Here is a 26,596-nt window from a genome sequence, read left to right on the forward strand (position 1 = left end):
TTTTAAATATATATTAACCTTTTTGGTGATGCCATTTGTTTGCAAGCAATGCAATATCAGGGCAAAGTGAAGGAAACGTTTGTTCTGCTATAAACGTGAAGAATTACGGCATTAGTGGATAGAACAGTTGGTATGCTTTCATTAACAATGGGAATAACCCTAAATAGGATCGCCCTAATGCGTGGAAAAGAACTGAGTTAGAATCCTCTTAATGGGGTGAAGGATTTGAGTCTTTTTTACAACGTGATTGATTGGTCTCAGAACATACGCAATTTCATTTCCAATGAAATAAAATATAACAATGAGCTAAATGATACAAACAAATCGACCAGAGAATACGTTCAATCTACAGACATAACACATATGGCGAAATGATGCCTAAAAACCTACAACAAATTTTATCTTGCCCTGCAAATACAGAATGAGATACAGCATATTTATTCTCCACTTTCTTTTTGCTGAAGCCATTTTGCGTCCAAATTTTAAGGATAAAAAGTAAAAAAAAAGTAAAGTGCAGCCATTATCAACCCACTGCAGGATGGAAGCCTCCTCAACAATTCATGTTGAGGGAAATGGACCATAATCTACCACGCTGGTCCAGAGCGGGTTGGCAGATCGACCGTATTCAGCAGTCAGGGGATTGAACCCCGGTCTACTCAAAGAGCGTGTGCTACTGCACTCCCGCTCCTGCCCACTCGGCTACGGAGTTCTATTTTAAGGATAACAAAATATAATCCTTGTTGGCACGTTAGACTCAGAGTTGCTGAGAAAGAATTCGTATATTCTGACGTGTGTATTTTATTCATATATGAGTATATGATCTTTATCCTTTTTATTTATACAATCTTATGTATTTTAGTTCAATTTAGTTGTTTATTTTTGTTATGTTGATTCTTACGCTACCAGGGAGGTAAGAATCATTATGGAATCAAAGCGGGAAAAAAAAAATGTTTTTCAAACAGTTAAAAATTATAAAGCCTACACAGATCCTAAATTATCTTGCCAGTCTGATTCTCTGCAACTGCTTTCCTCAGCATCGTAAAGATAGATTAGATAAAAATAGAATCTATGTTTTCGAAGAGGGCAGAGGGCAACACTAAACTAGCGACGGGCAACCACTTTCTTCAGAGCTGTGGTGCATATACCATCACTCACTTGACGAAGTCCCAATCTTTCTTATAGTCTATGTAGCCTATTGATTTCAAAATGAGCTAAATTATAAGTGTTTATAAAATTCACGCGACTTCAAGACAGACACTCATAATCTCAGTTCAGGTCACAATCCTGGCATTACTCATAACTTCTCAACAGCATCCTAACCATTCTTTTGCATCAACCAATCTCGTTAAATTTAAAGTTACCAAGTTAAAAATGCACTCTGCAAATTTAATTTCTCTAACGTTAGAAAGATATTCATTATTGTTTATAAAAAAGCAACACAGTATTTTATCCATTGCTTACATCTCATCAGAGATACAAAACGTTTCTTTTGAAGAGTGTTTTCACGTAAGGTCAGAGCGTCAGTTAGGGTTTCTTTGATACATCACTAGAATTTCTCCTCATCTTCAGAGTAAAGGGGCAATTAACTATCACTCAGTGTTCGGTTGCTACGCTTTAATTCACGCTGGCACTCACTTATTTCTTCGCATCTGCGGGATTTCTGCTGAATGGACACGCTCCACGAGGTCAGAGGTGAATGACGGGGATGCCAAAAGTTCCGAGATATCTCTCTGGCCTTGGAACCGGCGAATACCTTCATAATGCTTACTAAGCGGTTGATGTCCGAGGGACTGCAACGTCACCTTCACGTGTTGTTGTGTTACGGCTAATAAGGGAAGTATAAAAACTGCCCTACGCCATTGCACCCTTGCAGTGGGTTACCATCGGAAGCCACGATGAGAGTCCTTCTTGTTTTGTCAGTTCTCTGGTTAGCAGGTAAGCGGCTTTGAACATACCACTTATCCTCCCCCCAAAGGATTTACTTAAACCCCTTCAACCAATAAGTTATTTCAGATATATACTGCTTGATTGGGATTTCGAATAAATATATACTGCCCTGCCAAAAACATTAACCTAACTGTGCTTCACCGAATCCTCACCATCCGTTTGTTGGAGGATGGTGAGGATTCGGTGATGGCGTTACTTATACACTTGAACATCAACCGAGGCTGCTAGCCATACGTCAACTTTTTGAATATATCTTGTAGAACCACAGACATGGTGCAGTACCCACACCATACTTTATAAATCCGATGCAACTTTATCAAATTAGAATCCTCTTTAATAAGTAAAATGAAATTAGTAAAATTCTTAAATAAGGAATAATAATTAGTTATTATTTCCATATTTAATTTAATATAATACTGATATTATATGCCATATATTAACTTCGCATACAATTTGTAAGAATATCTAATTTTTATAATTAGATGTAAAATTAGAAATATCTAATTTATCCTGTATCTTATCTTATATCTAATTTTATAATTTTTTATAGTTTGTAATTGTAATAAAAGGTGTGTAATATAAATTCTTATGTGAAGATCTCTCGTTTATAAATTTATATTTTATCTCTTTCAGATGCCCATATCGATTACCCACGTAAGTATTTCTGTTTATAACTATTATAAAATGATAGTTATAATTAATAAAATAAATCGATTTTTCAAAACGATTTTTGAATATGAAGAAATAGGCCATTTAAAAGTCTTAAAAATAAATAAATAAATAAATTCTTTATTGCTAATAAGTACAGGACTAAATAAGGAATAAATACTTGCTTAAATGGTTTTTTGTGGTATAGTTCTTTGGTAATACCTTTAATAAAATACGAATATAACTTTTTTTAAAGTATTGTTTTATAAATTAATGTTTTACTTTTTTTTTTTTTTTTTTTGTTATACAGCGTGGCCTTTAAATCCAAGAGCTTTTGGCAGTACCGGTAAGTAACAAAAAATCCTTTTTTTTTTAATATAAAAACGCAACTGAAATTTCGCTTTCGGCAGTTACAATGATCGAAAAGAAAGTAGCATTTCTCTAAAGGTTTTAAAATGCAAAAAATACGAAATACAAAATAAAAAAATACGATTATGACATTCCATAATAATTGTATCAGTATGAGTACTGTTTCTGAAAGCCGCAGAGAGATGGCGCCACTGTTCATAGTTTAATTAACAAGTAAAGCAAAATGGTGCAGCCAGAGATATGGTATAGTGAGAAAATTATGGCTATCGTTCACGATCAGAGATGGGCTCTGACTTTTTCTGAAGAGTATAAATAACCTCATCCCACGATGATACAAATGTAATAAATAAAGCGACTATATTGCTAAATATTAAAGATATTTTCTTTTAACTGCCGTATAATTTTTTAGATTAAAACCCTTCTCACAAATACCTGCGTTATCTTAGTTTTTGGATACCACGCTGGTATCTCATACCACTTGTTATATTTGTAAATCTCCAGTTTCGCTGATGGATAATTGAAATCTGGGCAAGACGGGACTTAACTATCATTCCTGAGTCACTGATGATGGAGAGAGAGAGAGAGAGAAAGAGAGAGAATCTAGGTGTACTTAAAATGATTTATTGATATTTACATGAAACTATCAAACTTATGACAGGATAATTGCGCATTTGTCAATATTACTGTAATGTACACTACTCAACAAATTAACAGAACACGTAGAAAGCGTGGTGTAACTCGTGTAGCTTGCGATGAACTGGACAAAATTTGGTATGTTGAGGTACCAGAGAATAACGGTGAAAAGAGGAGACAGGTAGAAACTTTGGACAGGTATAAGGGACATTTATAGGGGTTGTATAAGAATTACCAAAAAGGTCACATTAGAGAAGTCGATACAAGATACTCGAAAATATGGTCACATGCCATCAGTATGGCATATCATCGCCTCCAACGGCTAAACAGGCATGGAAGCGGTGAACCAGGCTCAATATAAGGGTGTCTACGAAACCTTAGCTCATCAAGTTACCGACGCTCAAGTTCGTTTCGATTTAAGGCTAGTGATCGTGCTGGCCACAGCAGTCGTTGGATATCTTCAGTTTCAAGGTGTTCCTCCACCACTTGCGCTCTATGTGCGGTGGCGTTGTCATGCATGAAAAGAAAATCTGAGTCAACGGCACCCCTAAAAAGCTGCACATAGGGTTCGCGGATCTGTTTTGGGTACGTAGTTACGGTACACCTATCAAAAACATAAAGAGGGGTGTGGCTGTTGATCACTATTTCGCCCCACACGAGAACACCACCTCCACCATAAGTGTCCTTTCTCTGATGTTGGAGGGATGGTACCACATTCCTCCTTCTCTCCGGATGAAAATAACATCTATAAGTCGTTTTTAGGCTAAAACGGGACTCCTATTTTATTGTGAACAGTGTCTCGGTGAGAGACACTGTTCACATTATGATTCTGGCGTAATGCGCTGATGCATTCTCATCCATAAAGTGGCCATCACCTCCTGGATAAAAGTGTAATGTTGCAGGGTGCTGTAGATCTGATACAAATTCAGTTACTCTCTGGATGACAAGCAACCCTCCACCGGAATTAACGGACCCACTACGTGCCAACAAAACATTACCTACACCATGACACCACCTCCAGACGCTTAGGTTGTCTTAAGCAAGGTCCATCACTTCGTAAAGTCCTCGCCATACTCTCTGCCTTCTATCAGTGCAAGACAAAGAGTATCGTGATTCGTCTGACTACGCGACTTATTTCCATTTTTCCATTGTCCATTCAGAACGTTGTGGGCACCACTGCAAAGCATTTTTCTGTTTTTCTCTGAAACAAGTGGGTTCTGAATACGCAGGCGACTGCTATTACCCAATTTCATCAATTCTCCGTGCGTTGTACAGGTCGAAATGTGGCATAGTTGAATTCAGTTGTTATTTGCTGCATACTGGGTGTCCTATTTTTTTGTACAGTTCTCCACAGAGTAAGACAGCTTCACTCTTGAAGTATTGTTTCTTTGCCACATTTACGCCTTTGAGATGTGGAAGAACCGCTTAATTTTCATTAATTAAAAACCTTTGAGATGCATGCTTTCAGAAACCAGTTATGTCTTTCGTTTCGTGAATCGTGGACCCTGTTCAACATGCAACCACGATAAGACCTTTTTCAAAGTCTGATAGATCACGCGTTTTCCTCATTCTGGATTCAGATTACTGCAGTCGAACAGCCTGTGCAGTCTTTACACTCAATGAGGCAAACGTCATCATCCCACATGACATAAATTTTTTTTTTTTTTTATATGTGCTTGCATTTCTTTGGTCTGTGACCCTATTAATACAAAGGTTCGTATTTTTTGTCCAGTGTGTGCATTTTCAAGTATACAAGCTGTGACTGAAGAAACAAGGGAAGATGAGGTACAGAAAAATGTTAGTGTTGAATTGGCTGGTGTTTCAGAAAGAACAGTAACGAGTATTAAGGAACCGTCTGAGTCGAAATCGACCAGAAACAGGGGCAGAAATCTGAAAAATCTAAGTGATCGTGGTCGGCGACGAATATATTGCGTCTAATAAACGAAAATCGCCATCAAACAAGACTACAACTGCCGCAAACAGTTAAGCAAGGACTTCATCAGCCGATTTCTGAGAGAACACTGTGAAGAGAATTGCACAGCACGGATATCTGGAACAGGGTCTGTCGAAAAAAGACAAACGTTAACTGCTGCGCATAAAAAACCGGTTAATATAGGCTAAAGGTGTCAAAACTGGTCTGAGGAATCCAAATTTTGCCGATACTCTAATGATGCTAGGCATCAAGTTCACAGGAGACATAATGAGGCATTTCATCCACACTGTGTGCAAGATGTTGTTGTACAAGCTGGTAGTGGGCCAGTGATGCTGGGAATGCTTTAACCATTATGAAGTGCCCCCTCTTCCCTTTCGATGAACAGGTTATGCCTTTTGTTGAACATGTGAAGGGCACTCATGATTTCAATACTTCTGTATTCTAGGATGACAATTGTTCTTTCCGCAGGGCCTCAATTTTTTTCAACTGGTACAAGGAACACGAGAAAATGGTGAAGCATTTAAACTGGCCAGCCAAGTCACCAGATTAGATTTTCCTGTAAGCGAACGGAACTATCGTGAATGGAAAGTAAAAAGAAAACAACAGTGACCAAAATCTGAATGAATTAATTAGAACTCAGTTTTTTTTTTTTTTCCCAAAATGGCCCAATATTTATACAAACTATTTGAGAGGTCTAGTTGAATGCCTACTAACGAGAATTCACGAAATGATTCGTGCTAGAGGATGGCATATATTATTCTTTGCAAAATTACACAAGTGACTAATTTTTTGTCCGCGTTACTTAATTTGCAAAGGGGGATTGCTTGTTCCAGCATCTGCCATTGCAATGAACTCAAAATAATCTTAGAGTTAGCTATATAGCTTTTACATTTTACTCCACTTTATAGGGAATCTACTCTGGTTAGATGCCTGGTGACTTATCATCACGGTCAAGTTTTCACTGACAGTTCCATTGACTTAAAGAATATGGACCATGAAGTCATAGAACTAGAAAGGAAAATAATTAATCGAGGTTATTCTTATTTATCGAAGAATAATATAGTATTAATAGTTCAATATCTTACCCGATGCTTAAATTATATTAATATAAAGTATTATAGTTTTAAATTCTTCTTCATTTTCAGGTGGTGCACCAGGTCCGTCAAGTGCGTCAGGTCCATCAAGTGCGTCAGGTCCATCAAGTGTGTCAGGTCCATCAAGTGCATCACTGTATAGGGGAGATGAAGGTTATTTAGGTAAGTAATATCTGCAGACAGAATTTTTATTTTGTCTTTTTCGTGAAATTAATTTTGATCATCATGAAATTATTTTCGATTTTCAAAAAAAATTTACTTCAAAATATTTTTTTGATTTTCATGTTTTTTTCATGATTTAAAAAATCATGAAATCTCTCAAATTTAAAAAATCGTAATGAGGAAACATTTTTTTAAATTATATTTTAGAGTTTAGACCTGGAAGAGGATACCATTATGTTTTGTACGCTAATATTATTACCGCTATTCCGGATATGGTAGAGGAAACAGTTGGAGCATCAGTGAGAGCCGATGTGATTCTACAGGTGGATAGTCCTGGCACCATCACCATGCGAGTGAGTTTGAATTCAATTTATAAAAGTGAACACCATTTTCGCATAGAAATATCATTGCATTTGTATTCATTGTAAGTTTTTGGAATACTTTACACATGCAACAAATAATCCAGCAATAGTTCCGGGATAAATTTAGAAGGGTAAAATGAATAAAATGAAGGCCGCCTAAAAGCAATGAAAAATAGGAAAGAAGGACAATTCAGCTGCCGAAGCTCCATCTTTTCAAAGTGGAAAAGGGCTGGGGGCAAACTGGTAGAAACACCTTGAAGTGTACTGGAATGTTGAATCCACACGTTGGTTGAAAAACCTTTTTTTTTCCCTGAAAGATAAAATCCTTGCTGTTTCCATCTGATGTTGGGCCAGGGGCTCACATCTGGTGAGTATGGGCTTGGCAAAACCAGGGTCCTGAGCTGGATATCATCATTCTTCTCTTTCTTGGTGATTCTCTTTTACTTCTGACTCTCTCTCTCTCTCTCTCTCTCTGTATTGCCTGGTACAGCATAAGCTTCAGGCTTCCTTGTACTGTGCTGACTTAATAGCTATTACTATTGAATTGTGGGAGAACGATACTTTCTTTGTTTATCAATAGATGACAGCACAATATTGTACTATTGGAGTACATTAAACTTTGGAATCAAGCTTTGCTTATGCAAATTGTAATCTATAATACATTATAAAAACATTATTGAATATATGTTTGTTGACGACAATAGCCCAAAGTTTGGCATCTACAAAGATAAATCAAATATCATTGGTGAATCTCAACCAGGAATCGAGTACGTACATACATATTGCAATTTGCTTAAACGTTGTTGAAACTGAAAACAACTTCTATGGCCTTCAACCACTTCTGCAAACCTTTAAAAATTCAAGTCCGATTACTCTCTGATGTTTGCAGCAGCATTGGAACTGTTTCCGTTCCCTTATTCCAATATGTTATCTCACGCTCATGACCTGAAACTATTTACAAATTCTGGTAATCCAAGTGAAGCCCATCCAAGAGAAAAAAGAAATAAAACTAATACTCTCACCTCAATATCTGGTCAGAGATAGTATCTGTCTACTCTTTCGAATATGCTGATGACTTGAAGCTATACATAAACTGTTGTAATCCAAGTGAAATACATAAAAATCAATACAAAAATTGCCCGGATAATGATTGACCTTGAAGACTAATCTAAAATCTAAAATAGGACTTGATATTAAACATGATTAATAGTTACATCTGGATCTTATCCTGGTGTGTACACCCTCCTGGCCGAAAGCTGTTCACTGGTGAAATTTTCCAATAAATAAATAAACTGATTTAATAATATTAATAATAATATGCAAGAATTTTCAGATACAAACGTAGTGATAGATTATATTCTTTCACTTATGTGATCAACATGCAATTCATCACACATTTTATTAATGAATAAAAACACTTGTTTCACGAAGTCAAAAAAATATCTGCTGTTATTATAATTTAAAAAAATAAAGGATTATTTCTTTCTTTCTTTCCTATAGATTAAGAATATAGAGTCAGACAAATTTCACTCAGATATTGATGCGGCTCAATTCCAAAGAGACTCTGAACTGGAAGCTGTACTTTCTAAACCTGTTACTTTCCAATACAGGAATGGAGAGGTGATTAAAAATTAATTTAAATAAGTAAGAAAACAATTTAAAAAAACTGAAATTTATAATAATTTTATATAGAAATTTGAAAAAATTAATTTAAATTTATTATTTGTATTTTTTTAAAAATTTTTAATTAATTAATCAATACAACTTTATTTAACACATTTTTCACTTTTTCTTTTTGATAGCATTTTAAATAAATTTTTAAAAATAGGAAAAGAGAAAAATAACAATCCAGGAACTGTTATCAATTACGAATAGCAAGACTGGAGTTCCGGAAAGTAATATTCAACGTGGGTGTTCTCCTATATTACAACAGCCTTACAGTGTGGGAGGACAGTCCTGGACAGTCCTGCTAATGATAATATTCGCAAACTCAATCAATCCGTGCTCTTATTCCAGGAACGTGCAATGGTATCTGGGAGACTAGGTGGATTGATGGTTTTGGGACCATACTTCTTTGGGGATCTCCAGATTTATACCTGTTTAGTTTTAATAAAATTTAGGACTCGACAATTTTTTCTAAAAGAGCTTATATAAAATCTTCTGAAAATCCATCCACTGAGAGTCGAGTTATTACATGCCGACGGACTGGTGGACAATGAAATAATAATTGCCGAATTGCTATTGGTCCGATTTTAATGAAATTTGGGAACGTTCGACAAATCTTTCTGAAAAAGCGAAACATAAATTTTAATAAAAAGCTATCCACTATAAAAATCGAGTTATTACATGCGGACTGATGTGAAGACAACAGACGCTTTGCGCGTATAACTCATATTAACTTTGGCCAACGAATGAATCTTTAGTTCATTACAGTGATCATTAAATTAACCATTTACAACACAGCATATTAAAAGTTTGTATTTTCGGGCTTGTTTTGTCATACACCGAATTCTCTCATAGAATTCATGGAATCATTGTGGCCGAGTTAAACAGTCACCGGATAGTTTTTTTTCCCCCCCAGCAAATAGACAAGCTGCCCAGAGAACGCACTTAAATTACAAACATTATTTATTATCAACTGAAAAAAAATGCTTGGAAATCAAATAATTAATAGGTTGATTCCATATCATTACTAGGTGGTATCCTATGTAATGGATGCTCAAGATAACGTCTGGAGCAAGAATATAAAGAGAAGCATCTTGGAGAAACTCCAGCTAAAGACGAATAAGAGCGAAAATTATCCCACTCTATCCTCAAAGGTTTACAATGTCATGGAGGTGAGAATCTTTCTGAAATTATAATTAATTTCATTAAGGAATCTTTAAACGAGATTAGTTCTATTTCTATATCATGTTCTTATTTTATCACATTTTCCCTTCTAGAGTGGAGTGCATGGAGAGTGCGAAGTGTGGTACCAGGAGGGCACCATCCCAAGCCCTGATCTCCCAGGTATTTCCCATCCTGATGACTATTACAACGTAACCAAGAACTGGAACTATGAGCACTGCAAGCAAGAACTAGATTACAGGATCCATAATTTCGACTTTCAAGGTTGTCCTGGTGCGTGCGGACCACTTCCAGAAGAACACGAGCATAGACGAAGACCTGAGCCGTGTTCCTACAGTCCTGGATGTCCCTATGGCCAGAAGCCTGTAAGTAAACCCTAAATTGCGTTTATTTGAATCGACTTTAATGTTTTTAATATTCCCTTGGAGTTAATAGAGACGAATAACTCACCTAGTTAATTCTGTGATTGATTTCCATTAGTTCATGAATTCAGAGAATAAAATCCTTAATTATTTCAGTTATTAGAGTAAACCACTAGCACTAGAATTCAATGTGATTTTTAAAAGCTCCATAATTAATGGAAATTTTAAATTGTTGCTTATAAATTTTATAAAATAATTTCAAAAATAAAATTGAATTTTAATTTATAATTTTTTTATAATTTTTTTCAAATTTATTAATTATTAAATGCGAATTTAATTAGAGATTTCTTCTTTTTCTATATTCAATCTCTCATTATTATTCATCTTAATCTAAAATTTAAGTTTATGAAAGTAACCACGTCTTAATTTCATAAAGACTGTTAGAGACCTATCAAGAAATGCTTCAACAAGTAGGTTCATCGATTGCACAAGATTATTTCGAAAAAGAAAAACCTTGGCAGACCTCAAAGACGCGAATTAAACAATTCAACCCTGGTACATCGAAATTTATAGAAAATAGGCTTAATGAAAGAGAGTGAAGAATAATTCCTTATGCATAGATGGGTTAATCGTAAAATCAGTTTGGTGTTTATTTATTTTAATAAATAAATAAAATGAAGGAAACAAACAGAGGATAAGAAAGTAAATGATCAGAAGAGCAAAGAGGGCAATACTGTATAAAGATATTGAGAAATGGTTTATGGTGAGAATTCGAACGGGGTATAGAGAAAAGTAAAAGAAGACGGGCTGGAGAATCAATAATAAAGTTTATGTTGTTGTTATTGGGTTTTAGGAGCATCGGTGACTAAGGCCATATTGCCCCATCTATATCGTCTATAAATTGCGTGTGTTCTGTGGTTCGTTTTCTGTTTTCTGGACGAAAAACCCGAGTTTTCGGGAGAAGGTACTATACTACCCTCGCCTAAGGCTGACTAACTCAGGCACGTTGTGAAAAAGTCCTATAAAAATCCCACAACTCGAGTTTTTCATCCAGAAAAACAAGCAACCCGACCATATACATTTTATGGACGTAGATGAGGTGAGGTTGTTTTTAAGGAATTCGGTATCCTTCAAGAGACATCATGCTTTTATCAACAATACTCATTCAAAACCTTTTATCCTAACAGTCGAGTTCCCCAGAAATCTTCCTTCGGGCCTTTCATTCTTCATAAATAACTTTCGACATATACTCTGGAATCCTTAACCCAAATTGTCATGTTTGTGGTGGACGTAAAACCCTATTGTCCGAGGCTCACTGCTTCAGACAACGGGCCATCTCAAAAATATATGTAAGCATCATTCTGTTTTGTCCACGTATTTCAGATCCTATATGAGTAATAATTTTGTTTCATTTGTAGGATCATACTCTGATGAAGCCATACTCCTACACCCGTTATAATATCACCGGTCCGTGGGGAGCGGGTCTCCTTCAGGAATATTATAATGAAAGGAAGACAACGTTCACTTTGCTCGACAAAACGATTGTACATTATTTATAGTGAGTATACTGTATTTCTTTGTTATTTTCCAACATTTTGTTAGATAATTAGCATTTCAGAAATTCGAATTTCCTCTTGCACTCCCGCAACACTGTTGCCCACAGTAATTTTGTTGAAGCGAATCGAAATCCTAATTCTCAGATCTCAAGTGTGACTGAAGAGAAGATTGAATTTTTGTTCTATTGTTCCGTTGGTTACTATCATGGATAATTTAAAATAACAAAATAATTTTTGTTAAAATTATTTTGTTATTTTAAGCATTGCTGGGATACCCCCAGATTCGACAAGTTATACTGTATACAAAGCCAAAGTTTTATATGTCAAATATTTTTTAGTTTTAAATTTCGAATTTTTTCGTGTTTTATATTTCGAATTTTTTCAATTTTTACCGATCCTCTTAGAAAGGGGATTGGTTATTGTTGTAGTAGGGTTTTGGGAGTATGAGCGACTAAGGTCATATTGCTCGTGTATATTTTCTTTAAACTGCATGTGTTCTGTGGTTAATTTTCTGTTTTCTAGTCGAAAAACCTGAGTTTCTTGGAGAAAAACCATCTTAACCTTGCCTGTGACCGACTAACTCGGCCACATTATGAAAAAGGCCCATAAAAATTACTCCCGGGATTCGAACTCAGGTCTTTTCCACCCTGTCTGGAAAGAAGGCCGATTCTACCACCTGTGTGGGCTAAAGAAGGTGCCAACATGAAGGCTAAAGGAGATTGGAAAAATTTATATAACATAATCTCATGCACTTTCATATCAAAATTATTGAGATTAAAATGGTTGTCATGACAATAAATTCTGTTTTACAAACTTATTGGAAATAAATATAACGCAATAAAATCACTGAAAATACTTTTTTTTTACGCTTTCAGCCACAATTTGTCTCTGCAAGCAGTCTATGAAGGATCACGAGAAGCACCAATTCAGATTTCTCAGCCTGTCAAGTACACTTCTCTTGAATACGAGCTACCTGATATTAGTTGGAGCGCCAGTTCCTACCACCTACCGAGTCCAAATTATGGCTACGATGACCGAAAAGTGCCACCAAGATACCAGCGTTCTCCATCCAGATTCGAACAGAAGGCAGTGGAACTTATCAAAGAAATATCTTCTGCTCTTGCTGAAGAAGACCCAGAAAGGAGTAGGGATGTCGGAGAAAAGATTATTGAGTTGAAAGAAACTATTCGTTCATTGGACGCCCGATCATTGGAGAATGTGTGGGCAAATGTGTCTCCCAGACCTGGTTCTTCAGACTGGCTCCAAGTCGCCAGGTAAGTTTAATTCTCTAACAAAACACACACACACACACACACACACACACACACACACACACACACACACACACACACACACACACACACACACACACACACACACACACACACACACACACACACACACACACACACACACACACACAACTATGGTAATAATCCTTGAAAATACAATTGAACGTTGACTATCTGAACTCTTCAACCATTGCCTTGAAGCAGGCCATTTCCCAGCAGTATGGAGATCTGCAAAATTAAGGCTTATTCTCAAGAATCCGACAAAACCACAAGACCTTCCGGAGTCATACCGGCCCATCGCTCTTCTATCCATACTAAGCAAACTCCTAGAACATCTTCTAAGCAATAGAATAGAAATTCATTACTCCAAGGCTGGCCTTCACTCTGACAACCAATACGGCTGTAGAAGGGGATGCTCCACGGTGGACGCCTTAGAGAATATCGTCAAAGCAGCTACCACTACCAGCCATAAATACTTCCTTGTCATTTCAGTGGATTTTGCCGGGGCGTTTGACTCCCTCTGGTGGCCAAGCGTCCTTGGCAGACTCCGGAAAGCAAAACTACTAGCTAATTTGTACAATTGCATAAAAACCTATCTTGCAAACAGAAGAGTAACTGTCAGTGCTCCGTACTGTTCAGTCACACGACCAGTCTATAGAGGATGCCCACAAGGCTCAGTACTTGGCCCACTTCTCTGGAACGTGGTGCTCGACAGATTTCTAAACCTCGACCTTGGTAATGTGAGATCGCAGGCCTATGCGGATGACCTGATCCTGATGCTGGCGGCAGACTCAAGAACTCAACTAGAGATCTCTGCAAACCGTGCTATAAATATCCTACAAGACTGGGCCACTCAAAACCACTTAAAGATATCCCCAACAAAAACCTGCTCCATCCTACTTAAAGGTTCTCTCAATATCAGAAGGCCTACCCAGATAAAGATTCAGGAAACAACAATTAAGCTTTCCACCGAACTTAAATATCTTGGTATTCTGCTGGATAAAAATCTGTCATTCACACCCCATCTTACTTACCTCCGAAGCAAAATCAAAAATACTCCGCACTAATAGCTAGAGTCACTCGTCGCGACTGAGGACTTAAGAAGAGGACCCTAGCCCTCTTCTATAAGGCAGTCTTCTTACCAGCAATAACATACGCATCACGAGTCTGGTTCCACAAGGCGGTAACAGCAGTAAACAAAAGGAAGCTAGGACCATTCAACGTTCAGTCCTACTAACAATCTCGAGAGCCTGCTCTACTGTAAGCACCCACGCCCTCCAGGTCCTCTTGGGTGCTCTCCCCCTGGACCTGGAGATCGTCCGCTGTGGGTTGCTTTATCAACTATCCAAAGGCAAATCAATCGCCTGCCTAGACTACACAACTGATCCGACGAACGATCGTAAACTTGAGAAAAAACGCCTTCTCACCCACCTACAGCAGGCCTGGCAAACCCGCTGGACGACTTCGACAAAAGGGGAAGTCACCAGAAGATTCATACCGGATAATCAACTAGTGTTTCTCAAAAGCCCAAACTGGTTTTCACCGGGTCTGCTGACATCTTACCTGCTCACGGGACATGGCGCAATAAGAGCAAATCTCTCCAGTTTCGGATTGAGTGACATCCCTCTCTGCCACTGTGGACAGCCAGAGACGTGGGAGCACCTCATGCACCACTGCCAACTATACGAAGACCTCCGCTGCCTCTTAATAACTAGAATACGTTTCTCACCAATAAACCAAGAACAATATCTCCTGGAGAGCGAGGACAACTATAAAGCCTTAACGCAGTTTGCGCAGGATCTTTTTACTAGAAGAAGGACATACCCACAACCTTAGCAGGAATTTTCCCACAAACTAACCACTCATCATCCATAATAAAGATCCTTAGATGTGTCAACCAAACAAAAACCTAACAGCTACAATCTGAAAAACTAATCATTAACTTAACCTGGATCTGACCACTGGCTTAAACTGGAGTCATTATCTGGACTTGACCACTCACACGGACGGGACAACATGTCCCAGGAATGGCGTACGAAGACCTGACAAAGACATTATGCTGTTTGCTGCCGAAACATCATTAGGCGATCCGAACCGGGTACCCTCACTCGGTTCACTTTCTTTCCCTTCCCTTGGCAGGGGATAGTTACTCTGTACCCTCCTCCCTTCCATCCCCTATCTTCACCTGATGGAGAATGGGCCTGCCCCGCCGACTTTTGGGGTTATCTTCACTATTGACTCCATATTTCTGTCTTTCACCCCCCAGTCTTCAGTCTCCCTCCCCTCTCTAGCTATCTTGCGACTAGCGTTTGACCCTTGCCAAAACTACACAAGCCCCACACAAAAATTTAAAAAATAAAAAAATAATAAAAAATGAACTCTAACCCGTATAACTTATATCTCTTTCGACCTGACCCAATTTCTAGCGTTCCTCCCCCCCCCCTCCACTTTTTTTTTTTTTTTATAGGTCCTAGCCACTGAAATCTCAGGAAATTAGGTGGCAGGACCTGCCAGAGTAAATAGTAAATTTCTAAAATACTGGTGTACCTGGTCTGCCTCCACGAGGTATAGTGTGGGCAACGGTGGGCCTCATTTGAGACCCAACGGCTAAAAGACCAGATGAACAACGGTACAAAACATTACACGCCACAATATCCACACACTTTTAAACCTCTGGCCTCTACAGTGTTCTGTATCACACCACAATGTATATTACGCGGAGATGGGGGAAACCCCTGGTGCCGTCAGACCCTAAAAACACTATACACTATCTGAACATGAGTCACCTGAAGCATCGATTATCCAAATAAACCAATAAACTGGCAGCAAGAGCTACCCGCATGCACTGTGTATATATCAATTTATTTTATATCCGTTAAAATACTGCTTAAAGAAAATTTACCCTTCAGCGAAAACTAAAATTTGAGGTGTAGGAAGCAGAACGTCCCCACTGATCACATAATGCACCCAAAATTTATTGATCAAAACGTGAAGTTGTTTTGCGGTTTCTGCTGTTGTATTTCAATTTATCTTATAAAAGCCTTTGTTGATGTTTATAATTCTCTTTGCATGAAACTTTTGCAACGAAAGACGATGCTCTCGTGGACACTTAGTTCAGCAGTAATAAAATCAGTACCCTGAACAAAAAAAACAGTATATTTACTAAATCTAAATTTATTTGGACATCTTTTCTTTTTTTTTCTGCTTGACCTATCTAAAATGTAGTTCAAGCAGCGTTGTAATTAATTTAGGTTAGCCAGCTTTTCCTAACAACAGCCATGTAATGTAACAGGACGTTAAAAAATATAGCTTCTATTGAAAATGTACACACACTATCTTAAAAAACGAACCTTTGTATTAAGACAGAAGAGATGCAAAGAAAACTGTCACGTGGGATGATGCTGTTTGCCTGGTTAGTATTAAGACTTCACAGGCTTTTCGACTGCAGTAATCTGAAGCCAGAATGGGGAAACACGTGATCAATCAGACTTTTAAAAAAAGTCATATCGTGGTTGCACGTTGAGCAGGAGCCAGATTCAAGAAACGAAAGACATAACAGGTTTCTTCAAAGCATCCATCTCAAAGATTTTTAATGACTGGAAAGAGCAGGCGGTTTTTCCACATCTCAAAGGCGAAAATCTGGTAGAAAAACAATACTTCAAGAGCGAAGCCGTCATACTCTCAGAAGGACTGTACGGAAAAATAAGACATCCAGTGTGCAGAAAATAACATCTGAATTCAACTCTAGAACTGTCCGATTTGGACCTGTACTATGCTCAGGGAATTAAAGAAATTGGGTATTGACAGTCGCCTGCCTTTTCGAAAACCACTTGTTTCAGAGAAAACCAGAAAAATATGCTTGCAGTGGTGCCAAGAATATCATGATTGGACAATAGATCAACTGAAGAAAGTCGTGTGGTTAGACGAATCACGAAACAATGGACCTTGCTTGCTATGTTAAGACAACTCAAGCATTTGGAGGTGCTATCATGGTGTGGGTAATTTTTTGTTGGAACGGAGTGGGTTCACTGATTCCAATCGAAGGTCGAATGTCATCCAGGAAGTACCTGAATTTTGTATCAGATCTACTGCACCCTACATGTTTCACTTTTATCCCGAAAGTGATGTCTACTTTATGGATGAGTGTGTAACAGCGCATCATGCTAGAATCGTGCAAGAATGATTCAGAGAAGAACATGACACGGATTTCCATCATATTCTCTGAATTCACTTGATCTCAGTCCTGTTGAGAATGTGTGAAATATGCTGGAGAGAGCTATTCGTCAACGAAGTCCTCTTCTTTCAACTTTGTTGCAGCTACGCGATATTTTGCTGGAAGAGTGGTTGTAATTAGACCAAAATGCACTAAACACCTTACAGAATCCATGCCGCGCCGCACACTTGCTGTTATTTGAAACAAAGGCGGCCCAATTCGATATTGAATAAAGGTTCGTATTTTTTTGGCCAGTGTATGTATTTCAGATTTATCGTAAAAGTACGTTCAACCAGAAGCTTTCGTTTCTTTAAAATACATTACCTTGTTATTTATTTTACAATTTTTATCATATAAATTTTGTTGTTATGTGATTTTTTTGTTATGGTTACGAAAGATCTTAAGTAAACGAATGTGCACTTGGATCTAAGGATCCAAAGTGCGCATTCATTTGTTGTTTTTGCAAATTAATCTTATAATTTATATTGAAATGATTATGTTAACTGTAGGAAAGTGTTCCTGGACATCCTTCCTCTCAGTGGAACCGTTCCGGCACTACAATATGCAGCTTCTCTCATAGAAAAAAACCAGCTATTGGAATATGAGGCTGTCGAGGTGGTTGAAGCCGTTCCCAAGAACATGATCTATCCCAGTCTAGAGGTTGTTGATGCATATCAGGTAAGGTTACAAACTTTATCTTTTAATTGTACCCATTGTTTTCATTCTTTGCCATTATCCCAGTTTCTTCAAGCCATATTCATATATTTTTTCTAACCATCCTTTTTTCTTCCGTGTAGCGTCTCTGCCATGCTCCAGACGTAGCCTCAAAACAGTTCTTGTCCAATTCTGCTTGCTTAACTTATGCAAGGCTGGTGCACGAGACCTGCGTAGTTCCCAAGTTCGAGCCGGCATCGCATCCTTATCGTATCCGTTCATATGTGGACCCCACTGCTCCTCACACATCTCCACACTCTGCATCTGATGCTTCATCTCGTTATCAAAATAGCGAAGAGTGTCCTACCTCTAAACTGCAGTCGTATATCCAGGTAGGCTAGATAACCATTAATAGTATAACCTAGATATTAATCTGATTAGCGAAATTTTTGACTCTGTGACTTCGGAGTATTTTGCACGCTCCTGTGCAATACTCTGAAGTCACTATGAGAAAAAAATTTATTTTATTAAACGTTTCACTTCGTGTACTTCCGCCTGTTAATTTCAAATTTTTGAGCAAGATCGTATGGAAAATGTGTACTTGCATATAGATTTATGTAGCGGTTCTCTGTTACTTTCACCAATCCCCTCACCTACCCCTTCCACACTCCACTTCTGTTCTGAATCTGAGTTCCAATCTTGTCTTTAACTTGATTATCTGATGGATGTCAACGTCCATGAACTTTAAATTCTCCTATAAGATTGCCCTTGGCATGCAAGGAAATCCACTTGTCCGTTGCTTGAGTTGTCTCTTCCTTCCGTATGCGAATTGTCTTTTAGCTTTCTTAGCTCTCTGAATACTTTCCTTATTTTGGTTTCTGCTATGTTTCAGTTAACTCTTAGTTGCATATAAATCTCATGTTCAGCACTTGAAATAAAGCCATGGTAACGTCCTGTTCGACTAGGATTCTTACTACTCTTCTACCTTCATTATTTTCCAGTTGCTATCATGGTTGGAAAATTAGCTTATTGAATACAGTATATAAAATATACACTAAAATATTTATTGGAAAACCCTGACCATTTTATAACCATATTTTAGTTAAAAACAAAATGGCTTTTAGAACTTGAAGATCTTGTATTTATGCAGATTCAGTACGTACGATCTTGATAGACAAACGAAGGGAGTTTAGAGTAGTGGCGCATAAATTTTTACGCCCTAGATCCCTTTTGATTCCTACCTTTACTGGCAGACTTCCTTGTGGTTCCTAGCTGTACCAACGGACCCCCAAAATAAAATATCATTTTGCTGTTTTATTGTTCTTAAATAAAACATCGTGATCGGCAAGCAAAAACATTTCTAACCCACCTCCAAAATTTGCACTTCCATGTTTCAAACTATGCTAATTAAAAAAATCAATTTGAACCAAAGATAATTGCTCAAAATATGGGTTGTCATCTTCAGTGCCCAGTGCATATAAGTAGAATACACATATACAATAGGAGGCACAAGGGCAGTAGATGCTGATCGCCTTCTCCTTCGTGGACCAGCTGTCAAGTGTTTATAGTGTTTCCTCGAAACTCTGAACTAGTCAGGATAATTCAGGCAGCGATATTAGTCTTGTTCTGCTACTATGTATCTTTCTGAACAAAACTTCTGCAAAGTAACTATCATAGACTCAGAATTATAAATCATTTATAAGACCATAGTATGGAAAACGCACCTAAAAAGACATCAAGCTCCTAGAAAGAGTCCAAAGATGGCCAACCCATTTGGTAAAATCTTAAAAAAGGGCACCCGTATGAGGAAAGACTTCGAGCTACAGAGCTTGGTAACTAGGTACCTTAGATGGTATCTGATTGAAGTCTATAAGCTGAGACCTGTACATAAATAACATGCTTAAAGAATGGAAAACAGGAATCCTTGAAAGCTAGTATAAGAAAGAGCCGAACAATAGGAACTTTATTATTTGCAGGCCCAGGAAGTTATAAGCAACTGAAAGCATAATTTACAGAAATTAGTTTTTCAATTAAATAAAATCACAAAGAAATGTAATATGAATATTTGAACAGGCAAAGGCTTTTTGTTTAGCTCTTAAAGGAAAAGAAAACATCCGAAGAACTCAGAGAATAAAATGGATTAAGCACGTAGAGTATACTACCAAAAATACAACGGACAATTTGTTTCCTATTATACTTTAAAAATCATTTTACATTATTAATTAAAAGTAATTTCAGACAATTTCAAAAGGTGTTTTAGCGATTTACAATGCATTACCTGAAATAATTTTAAATACTAGAATAAAAAACATTATACTACCTAAAATAATTTTCATATAATTAAATAATAAAATAGAAACTTGTTAAATACATCATAATATTTTTAAATATATATGTAAATCATTAACGAATAATTGTATTATTGGATTTCAATCATTTGAGCATCCTTTCTTATTGTTTTTCGCAGGATATTGCCAGCAGTTTGGCTTCTGCCAATAAAATGGAAGATAAAGCGGTGTATTTGAAGATGCTGGGACAGGTCGCACATTATGAAATCCTCACACACATCGAACCTTACTCCAATGGTGAGTCGGGCGATTGCTATTCCAGATTTGATCCTGCAGAATGCAACTTCATCCGCAGCGTAGCTATTGACTCCTTAATTCCCATCACACATCGCTATCCCAAACATGTAAGTTGACATATCATTGCTTCATCCTCCCAAAATCGACATTAGTTTAGCCTTTTCTAACTGTACTACCATATTTAAAAACAAAAAAAATGTTTCAGGTCCTTCCATTGCTTACCGACATCTTCTTTAACACTGCTGAGCCTTATGAACTTCGTATAAAAGCTTTCAGAGTACTGATGATGTGCAAACCCGGAATGGGCCTGCTTGAGAAAATAGCTACTCAAACATGGAGAGAACCTAACAAACAAGTTGGTAGTTTCGTGTACAGCCTGTTCTATCACCTGAGTAATGTCTCAATGCCCTGTGCTCAAGCAATGTAAGTACACTGTGCAAATTTTAAGTAATTGATATTTGAATTTCGTAGAACTATTTAGCCATTTAAAAACAATAAAAAGTAGGAGGACACTCTCGTATATTTAAAATAAATAGCTGATTTACCTTTTCTCGATGTCATTTGTTTGAAAGTGGTGTTGGTGAGTCTTAGCTTTCTCAACGATGTCCCACCAATAAGCCCTCCCAGAAGTCAAACTTCTTCAGCTTCTTATTCCCATGATCTTTAAGTCCTCTTCTACGTCATCCATCCATCTTTTCCGCGGTCTTCCTAACGCCCTCCTACCGGTAGGTTTTCATTTCATTATACTCTTAGTTGTTCTGCTGTCATCCATTCTCATAACATGTCCTAACCAGGCAAGTCTCTGGCTCTTCACAAATCTGACGATGTCTGCACCCTGAATAAGATGGTCAAGTTCGTGGTTCATTCTGATCCTCCAGGATCCATCAACGTCTTGTACGGGCTCAAAAACTTTTCGTTTTTGAGCCCGTTTAATGTCCAAGCTTCACAACCGTATGTCACAACTGTTCTAATGAGACTTTTGTATATTCTTAATTTTATATGTCTGTTCAATACTCTGGACTTCATTAGAGGCATGTCTGTATAAAGAGCTAAAACCGGACATGTCTGTAAAAAAAAAGAGACAAAATCGGACATGTTTATAAATATCATAAAAAAATTTAATCGTTTAAAGACTATATATCCATCTTATACTGCATACTAGATATCAAGAATATAGAGAATTAGCATCAGCTTCTTTTCTTTGGGCTTTAACTCTTGTATAACTAACAGTAGTGTTTAATAATCACTAGACACTAACAGTTTAATTATAAATACTTTTCTTTACAGTGCTGCCCGTGCAAGAGAAGTTTTCCCTAAATTACAACCATTTGATAATCTTGGTCTTGATTACTCCCACGCTATTATTGATGATTACTATTATGGTAATTCTCTTTCTCTAAATATTCTCTAAGTATTTTTACCTTTCGAGTTATTTATATAATTTTCCTTATCAATTTGATATACATGTTTTTTTTTTAATTTTCAGAATCACGAAATTATGGTGCCCAGTTGAGATATAATTATGCCAGCAGCAATGTGTCCCAGTTATCCTATTGGTCTTATCTCTCTTTCCTTCACAACATTGGACCATACGTTGACCAACCTTTCGAGGTAATCTATCAGATTGTTAAGATTCGCTTATTGTGTTGTCCCCTAGATAAGAGAGATTTCTTCAATCACATAGCAAGTGTGGTTTTGTTAAAAAAGTTTTATCAAATCTGTCATGTTAACCAAGCACAGTATAGAACCAGAGATCATAATTTGCAAAGACAATCGACTGTTTTTCTACAATATTGAGATGTAATGTATTCTTTGAGGATTTTTATGGAGATTAAATAATATAAATGAAGAATTTTTTTTAAGATTGGGGAGGGTTTAGATTTGCCGTTCTGGGCCTGTGGTTTCGGGAAATAATTTGAAGTCAGTGTGAGTTGAATTGGACAATCGTTTTTCGAAGTGTAACCTTTGGAGCTTTCAAAGGTTATACCTTCGTAGCCGTCATTAATAAATGGAATGTCTTCGCTTATAATAATGCATATAATCTTTTTTTTCCTAGATTGGTTACAATCTGCGTGGAGTTGACGATTTTATAGCTACCCTTGTAGAACAAGGAATTATTGAAATCAATGAAGCCGTTCCAGAAATCAAAGAAATCTTTAGAAAAGTGAGTTAAATTTTGTTTTTTTTTATTAAAAGAACTTTATTTTACTCGCGATGTAAATCGAGCATCATTTAGTATAAATTAAAATGATTTAAAATTTTAACAGAAAATAATGAAATTAAACCTCTAAGTTAATGTTTCATTTTCAATTTTGAAATTCAGCTTTGTCAACTCAGTAACAAAGGAACTGGATGCAAAAAATAATTTTGACATCATGCACTTGGATAAAGGGATGATTGAGTGGGAGAAGAGAGAGAGTGGTTATCAATGGACACTGCTTTTTTGTGGGCCAATGTTATTAGTAGAGTCCCTCACGGTCCAGTGCTTGGTCCATCGTTGTTTTCTGTACTTTATCAATGATATTGATGAAGGTACATCAGGCTTAATGTCTAAGTTTGCAGATAATGCAAAGATTGGCAAGGTGGTTAATGACGGTAATGAAGATATGCTGCTGTTCCAACAAGATCTAGAGAAATTAGGTAGATAGGCTAAGAAATGGTCGAAATTTATCATTGACAAATGCCTGGTACTGCTTATGGGCAATCTCAAATTAACGTACCAACTGTGTGGTATCACACTCAGGCAGTGGGGAATGAAAAGGTCCAGGTGTAATTGTGCAGTCAGATATGAAGTTCTCTGAGCAGTGCAGAGAGGTTGCTAGGACAGCTCATGGGGTTTTGCCAATGGTACACAGGAACTTTGCTAGAAGGGATAAGGAGGTGATTATCCCATTGTATAAGATGGAGTCCTGCTTCGGGTCTCAGATAATTTTGCAGTTCGCGGCTTCAATTTTTGAATGTAAGTAAATTTATCACAATAATTTCAAAAATGAATATATTATCGATATATTGTGCTCCGAATATAATTTCAGTACATTTTCTATTTATTTGTTTTTTAAGTTTGTGTATTATATACAATAAAAAAAACCAATATTGTCGGATCCAGTGATTTATTGCATTAATACTGATATATAAAAGACTTAGGACAGATTTTCTTAATAAGTCTTTTTGTTTATTTGTGGGGTGTAGTTCCAGTTACTATGGGTGCAGGTCTAATACAATGGACTCACACAGGACTCTAGTATAAGGCAATGGGCAAGCCACATCTTGAATACTGCATACAGGTCTGGAGGCCTCATTTTAGATTCGATGTGGAGCTGTCAGAACAAGTGCAGAGAAGGGTGGTCTTACCAAGAAAAGCTGCAGTTTTGCAAATTTTTAAGGCTTTGAATAAAATAGGTTAAGCTTAATGCTGGTGGGACTTATACCCACACGAGGGGACATGAATTCAAATCGAGGAAGGATGATTGCAGGGTAGATGTGTATAAATTTATCTTCATGCAGAGGGTGGTTATTGTTGGAACAAATACAAATACGAAGGTCTAATACAATGGACTCACACAGGACTCTAGTATAAGGCAATGGGCAAGCCACATCTTGAATACTGCATACAGGTCTGGAGGCCTCATTTTAGATTCGATGTGGAGCTGTCAGAACGAGTGCAGAGAAGGGTGGTCTTACCAAGAAAAGCTGCAGTTTTGCAAATTTTTAAGGCTTTGAATAAAATAGGTTAAGCTTAATGCTGGTGGGACTTATACCCACACGAGGGGACATGAATTCAAATCGAGGAAGGATGATTGCAGGGTAGATGTGTATAAATTTATCTTCATGCAGAGGGTGGTTATTGTTGGAACAAACTCCTATCTGGTGTTGTAGAGGTGGGTAGTTTAAATAGATTCAAGGAAAAACCAGATAAATTGTTAGCGGCGGGGGGGATGTACAGGGGAAATGCGAAGTGTTGGCTTTTTTTTTTTTTTTTTGGCTGCTCCTCTATGAACTTTCTTTCTTGTGTCATTTGCCCCTACTGCTAATAATAATATATTGAAGCCTCGTAGACTTAGATGCCTTAGCGCTTGATATTTAAAAATCTCAAAACATGCTTAAGCAATTTCAAAGTGCAGTATTGTGTGAGAAGAACTCTATTGTCCATTACAGATTTAGATTGATATTTTTAAAAAAAGACCAAAAAAAAAATTGTCTTTGGAAAATTCTTGAATTTGGGAAAAAATATGGAAAATACAAACGTGTTCGTGTTGTAGGAGTTTGTAATACCGGATTATCGGGACTACGCTCTAGTGAACCAATTTTGGAATCTTTTAATTGTAAGCGCTTTTGTTCTTCTTTTCATTTCATAAATCATTTATATTTGGTTACAGTTGAACGTCGCCCCCCGTACAGATGAGGACTTTAAATTAGCTTTGTACTCCAAACTGTTCTACAGTTTAGGCTACCAGGTGTTTGATAAGCATACCCTTGTGAACTACTTGCAGAAAGGTAAGTTTCACGAGTCAGCATCTTCTTATCTCGAATTTTTAACTATCCTTTATATAATATAGATACAACACGAATAGTTACAGGGTTGTTATTGTATTCCATATGGATACGATAAGGCCACTTGGCACTTTTCGATTTCTGTTTTTATATTTATTATTATTTTCTTTTTACTCGTCAACAAAATAAAAGAGAACTATTTTCAATAAGTAAACAGAACTCGCTTAATTCCCCAAGGAATTCAAATATATATTGACATATTTAAAGGTGCGTTCTCTCTCTTCCTTGAATGACTGTTAAATTAAAGTGGTGGCGTTATTGGGTCACTTTACCCTACAGTAACTATCTATCTATGTTCGTCTTAATACGGCAGATCGCGGCCTTGTCGTTCCCATTTTCCAAAGTCGCCGGATGTGGGCATCTTCAGCTTTCAAATTTCTCTTTCTCATGGCTGATAGTGCACCCTCCTTCCATGTTTTTCTAGGACGTCCTCGCCTTCTCTTCCCTTGTGGTATCCACTGATATATAATTTTTGGCCATCTCACTTCATTCATGCTCAGATGTCCAAACCATCTCAACCTCCTATTTTATATTCGTTGTATAATATCTTCATCTGCGTGCATACGTCTTCTTGTTTCCTCATGCGTTATCCTCTCTAGCCTAGAAATCCTAGCACTCCGACGTAGGTAGTCCATCTCTAGGGCTCTAAGCTTCTTTTTGTCACCCTCTTTCAGTGTCCACACCTCACATCCGTAGCAAAGTACCGATTCCACTAACGACTGTCCGATTTGTTTTTTAGTTCTACGGGAAAAAATGGAAAATTTAAATTTTCCTGTAAATTTAATTAAATTAAATTAAATTTAATTAAATTTTCTTGTAAAGCACATTCCAAGAAAACATTGAACAATAAAGGTGATAGGCTACATCCTTGTCTCAGCCCCTTTGTTGGATAGATTGGATTAAATAAACTATTCCCAACTTTAATATATGCCACGTTGTTTTCGTACAATTCCCTAATCAGTTCCATAAGCTCTGGATCACCTGGCATATTTTGAAGGGCTTTCCATAATTCCTTTCTTGGAACGGAGTCATAAGCCGTTTCTAAATCGATGAAGGCAAAGAAGGTATCTTTATTCTTTGCTTTTCTTTTCTCCACCAGCTGTTGTAGAACAAACAGCTTGTCCACACAAGAGCGACCTGACCTAAATCCACTTTGTTCTTCGCTTATCTTATCCTTTACCTCCTCTCGTAATTTTAACTGAAGCACTTTAGAGTATAGTCTGGACATAGTGCAATTAACACTTACATCTCTATAGTTCCCCGGATCCAGTAACAATTCATAAAAAAGATTTTAACAAACATTAAAGATTTTACTTACATAAAAAATAAAACCATGGATATCTTTGAGCGGCTGAATGAAACTTATTCTCATGATATGAGCTAATAAC

General features: G+C 37.1%; 2 protein-coding genes across 2 annotated transcripts in view; one reads left to right on the plus strand and one right to left on the minus strand.

Moving 5' to 3' along the window:
• The window catches only part of LOC150091646 (vitellogenin-6-like), a 101,658-nt gene that overhangs the window by 36,640 nt on the left and 38,422 nt on the right, over positions 1-26,596 (minus strand). The gene's annotated exons all lie outside the window — the stretch shown is intronic.
• Positions 1-26,596, plus strand: part of LOC150091647 (vitellogenin-3-like) — a 42,045-nt gene that overhangs the window by 3,632 nt on the left and 11,817 nt on the right. The window contains exons 2-17 of the mRNA XM_090369147.1: positions 2,581-2,601; positions 6,439-6,563; positions 6,676-6,786; positions 6,994-7,139; positions 8,649-8,768; positions 10,091-10,360; positions 11,776-11,915; positions 12,789-13,187; positions 17,928-18,096; positions 18,216-18,464; positions 20,540-20,764; positions 20,863-21,080; positions 21,945-22,039; positions 22,144-22,268; positions 22,714-22,821; positions 25,034-25,151. Coding sequence (XP_090225273.1) covers positions 2,581-2,601; positions 6,439-6,563; positions 6,676-6,786; positions 6,994-7,139; positions 8,649-8,768; positions 10,091-10,360; positions 11,776-11,915; positions 12,789-13,187; positions 17,928-18,096; positions 18,216-18,464; positions 20,540-20,764; positions 20,863-21,080; positions 21,945-22,039; positions 22,144-22,268; positions 22,714-22,821; positions 25,034-25,151 — 2,639 coding nt within the window. The remainder of the gene's footprint in view (positions 1-2,580; positions 2,602-6,438; positions 6,564-6,675; positions 6,787-6,993; positions 7,140-8,648; positions 8,769-10,090; positions 10,361-11,775; positions 11,916-12,788; positions 13,188-17,927; positions 18,097-18,215; positions 18,465-20,539; positions 20,765-20,862; positions 21,081-21,944; positions 22,040-22,143; positions 22,269-22,713; positions 22,822-25,033; positions 25,152-26,596) is intronic.

Source organism: Mastigoproctus giganteus, chromosome 1 (assembly GCF_048544385.1).
Source record: "Mastigoproctus giganteus isolate SK-2022 chromosome 1, ASM4854438v1, whole genome shotgun sequence".
Taxonomy (NCBI): domain Eukaryota; kingdom Metazoa; phylum Arthropoda; class Arachnida; order Uropygi; family Thelyphonidae; genus Mastigoproctus; species Mastigoproctus giganteus.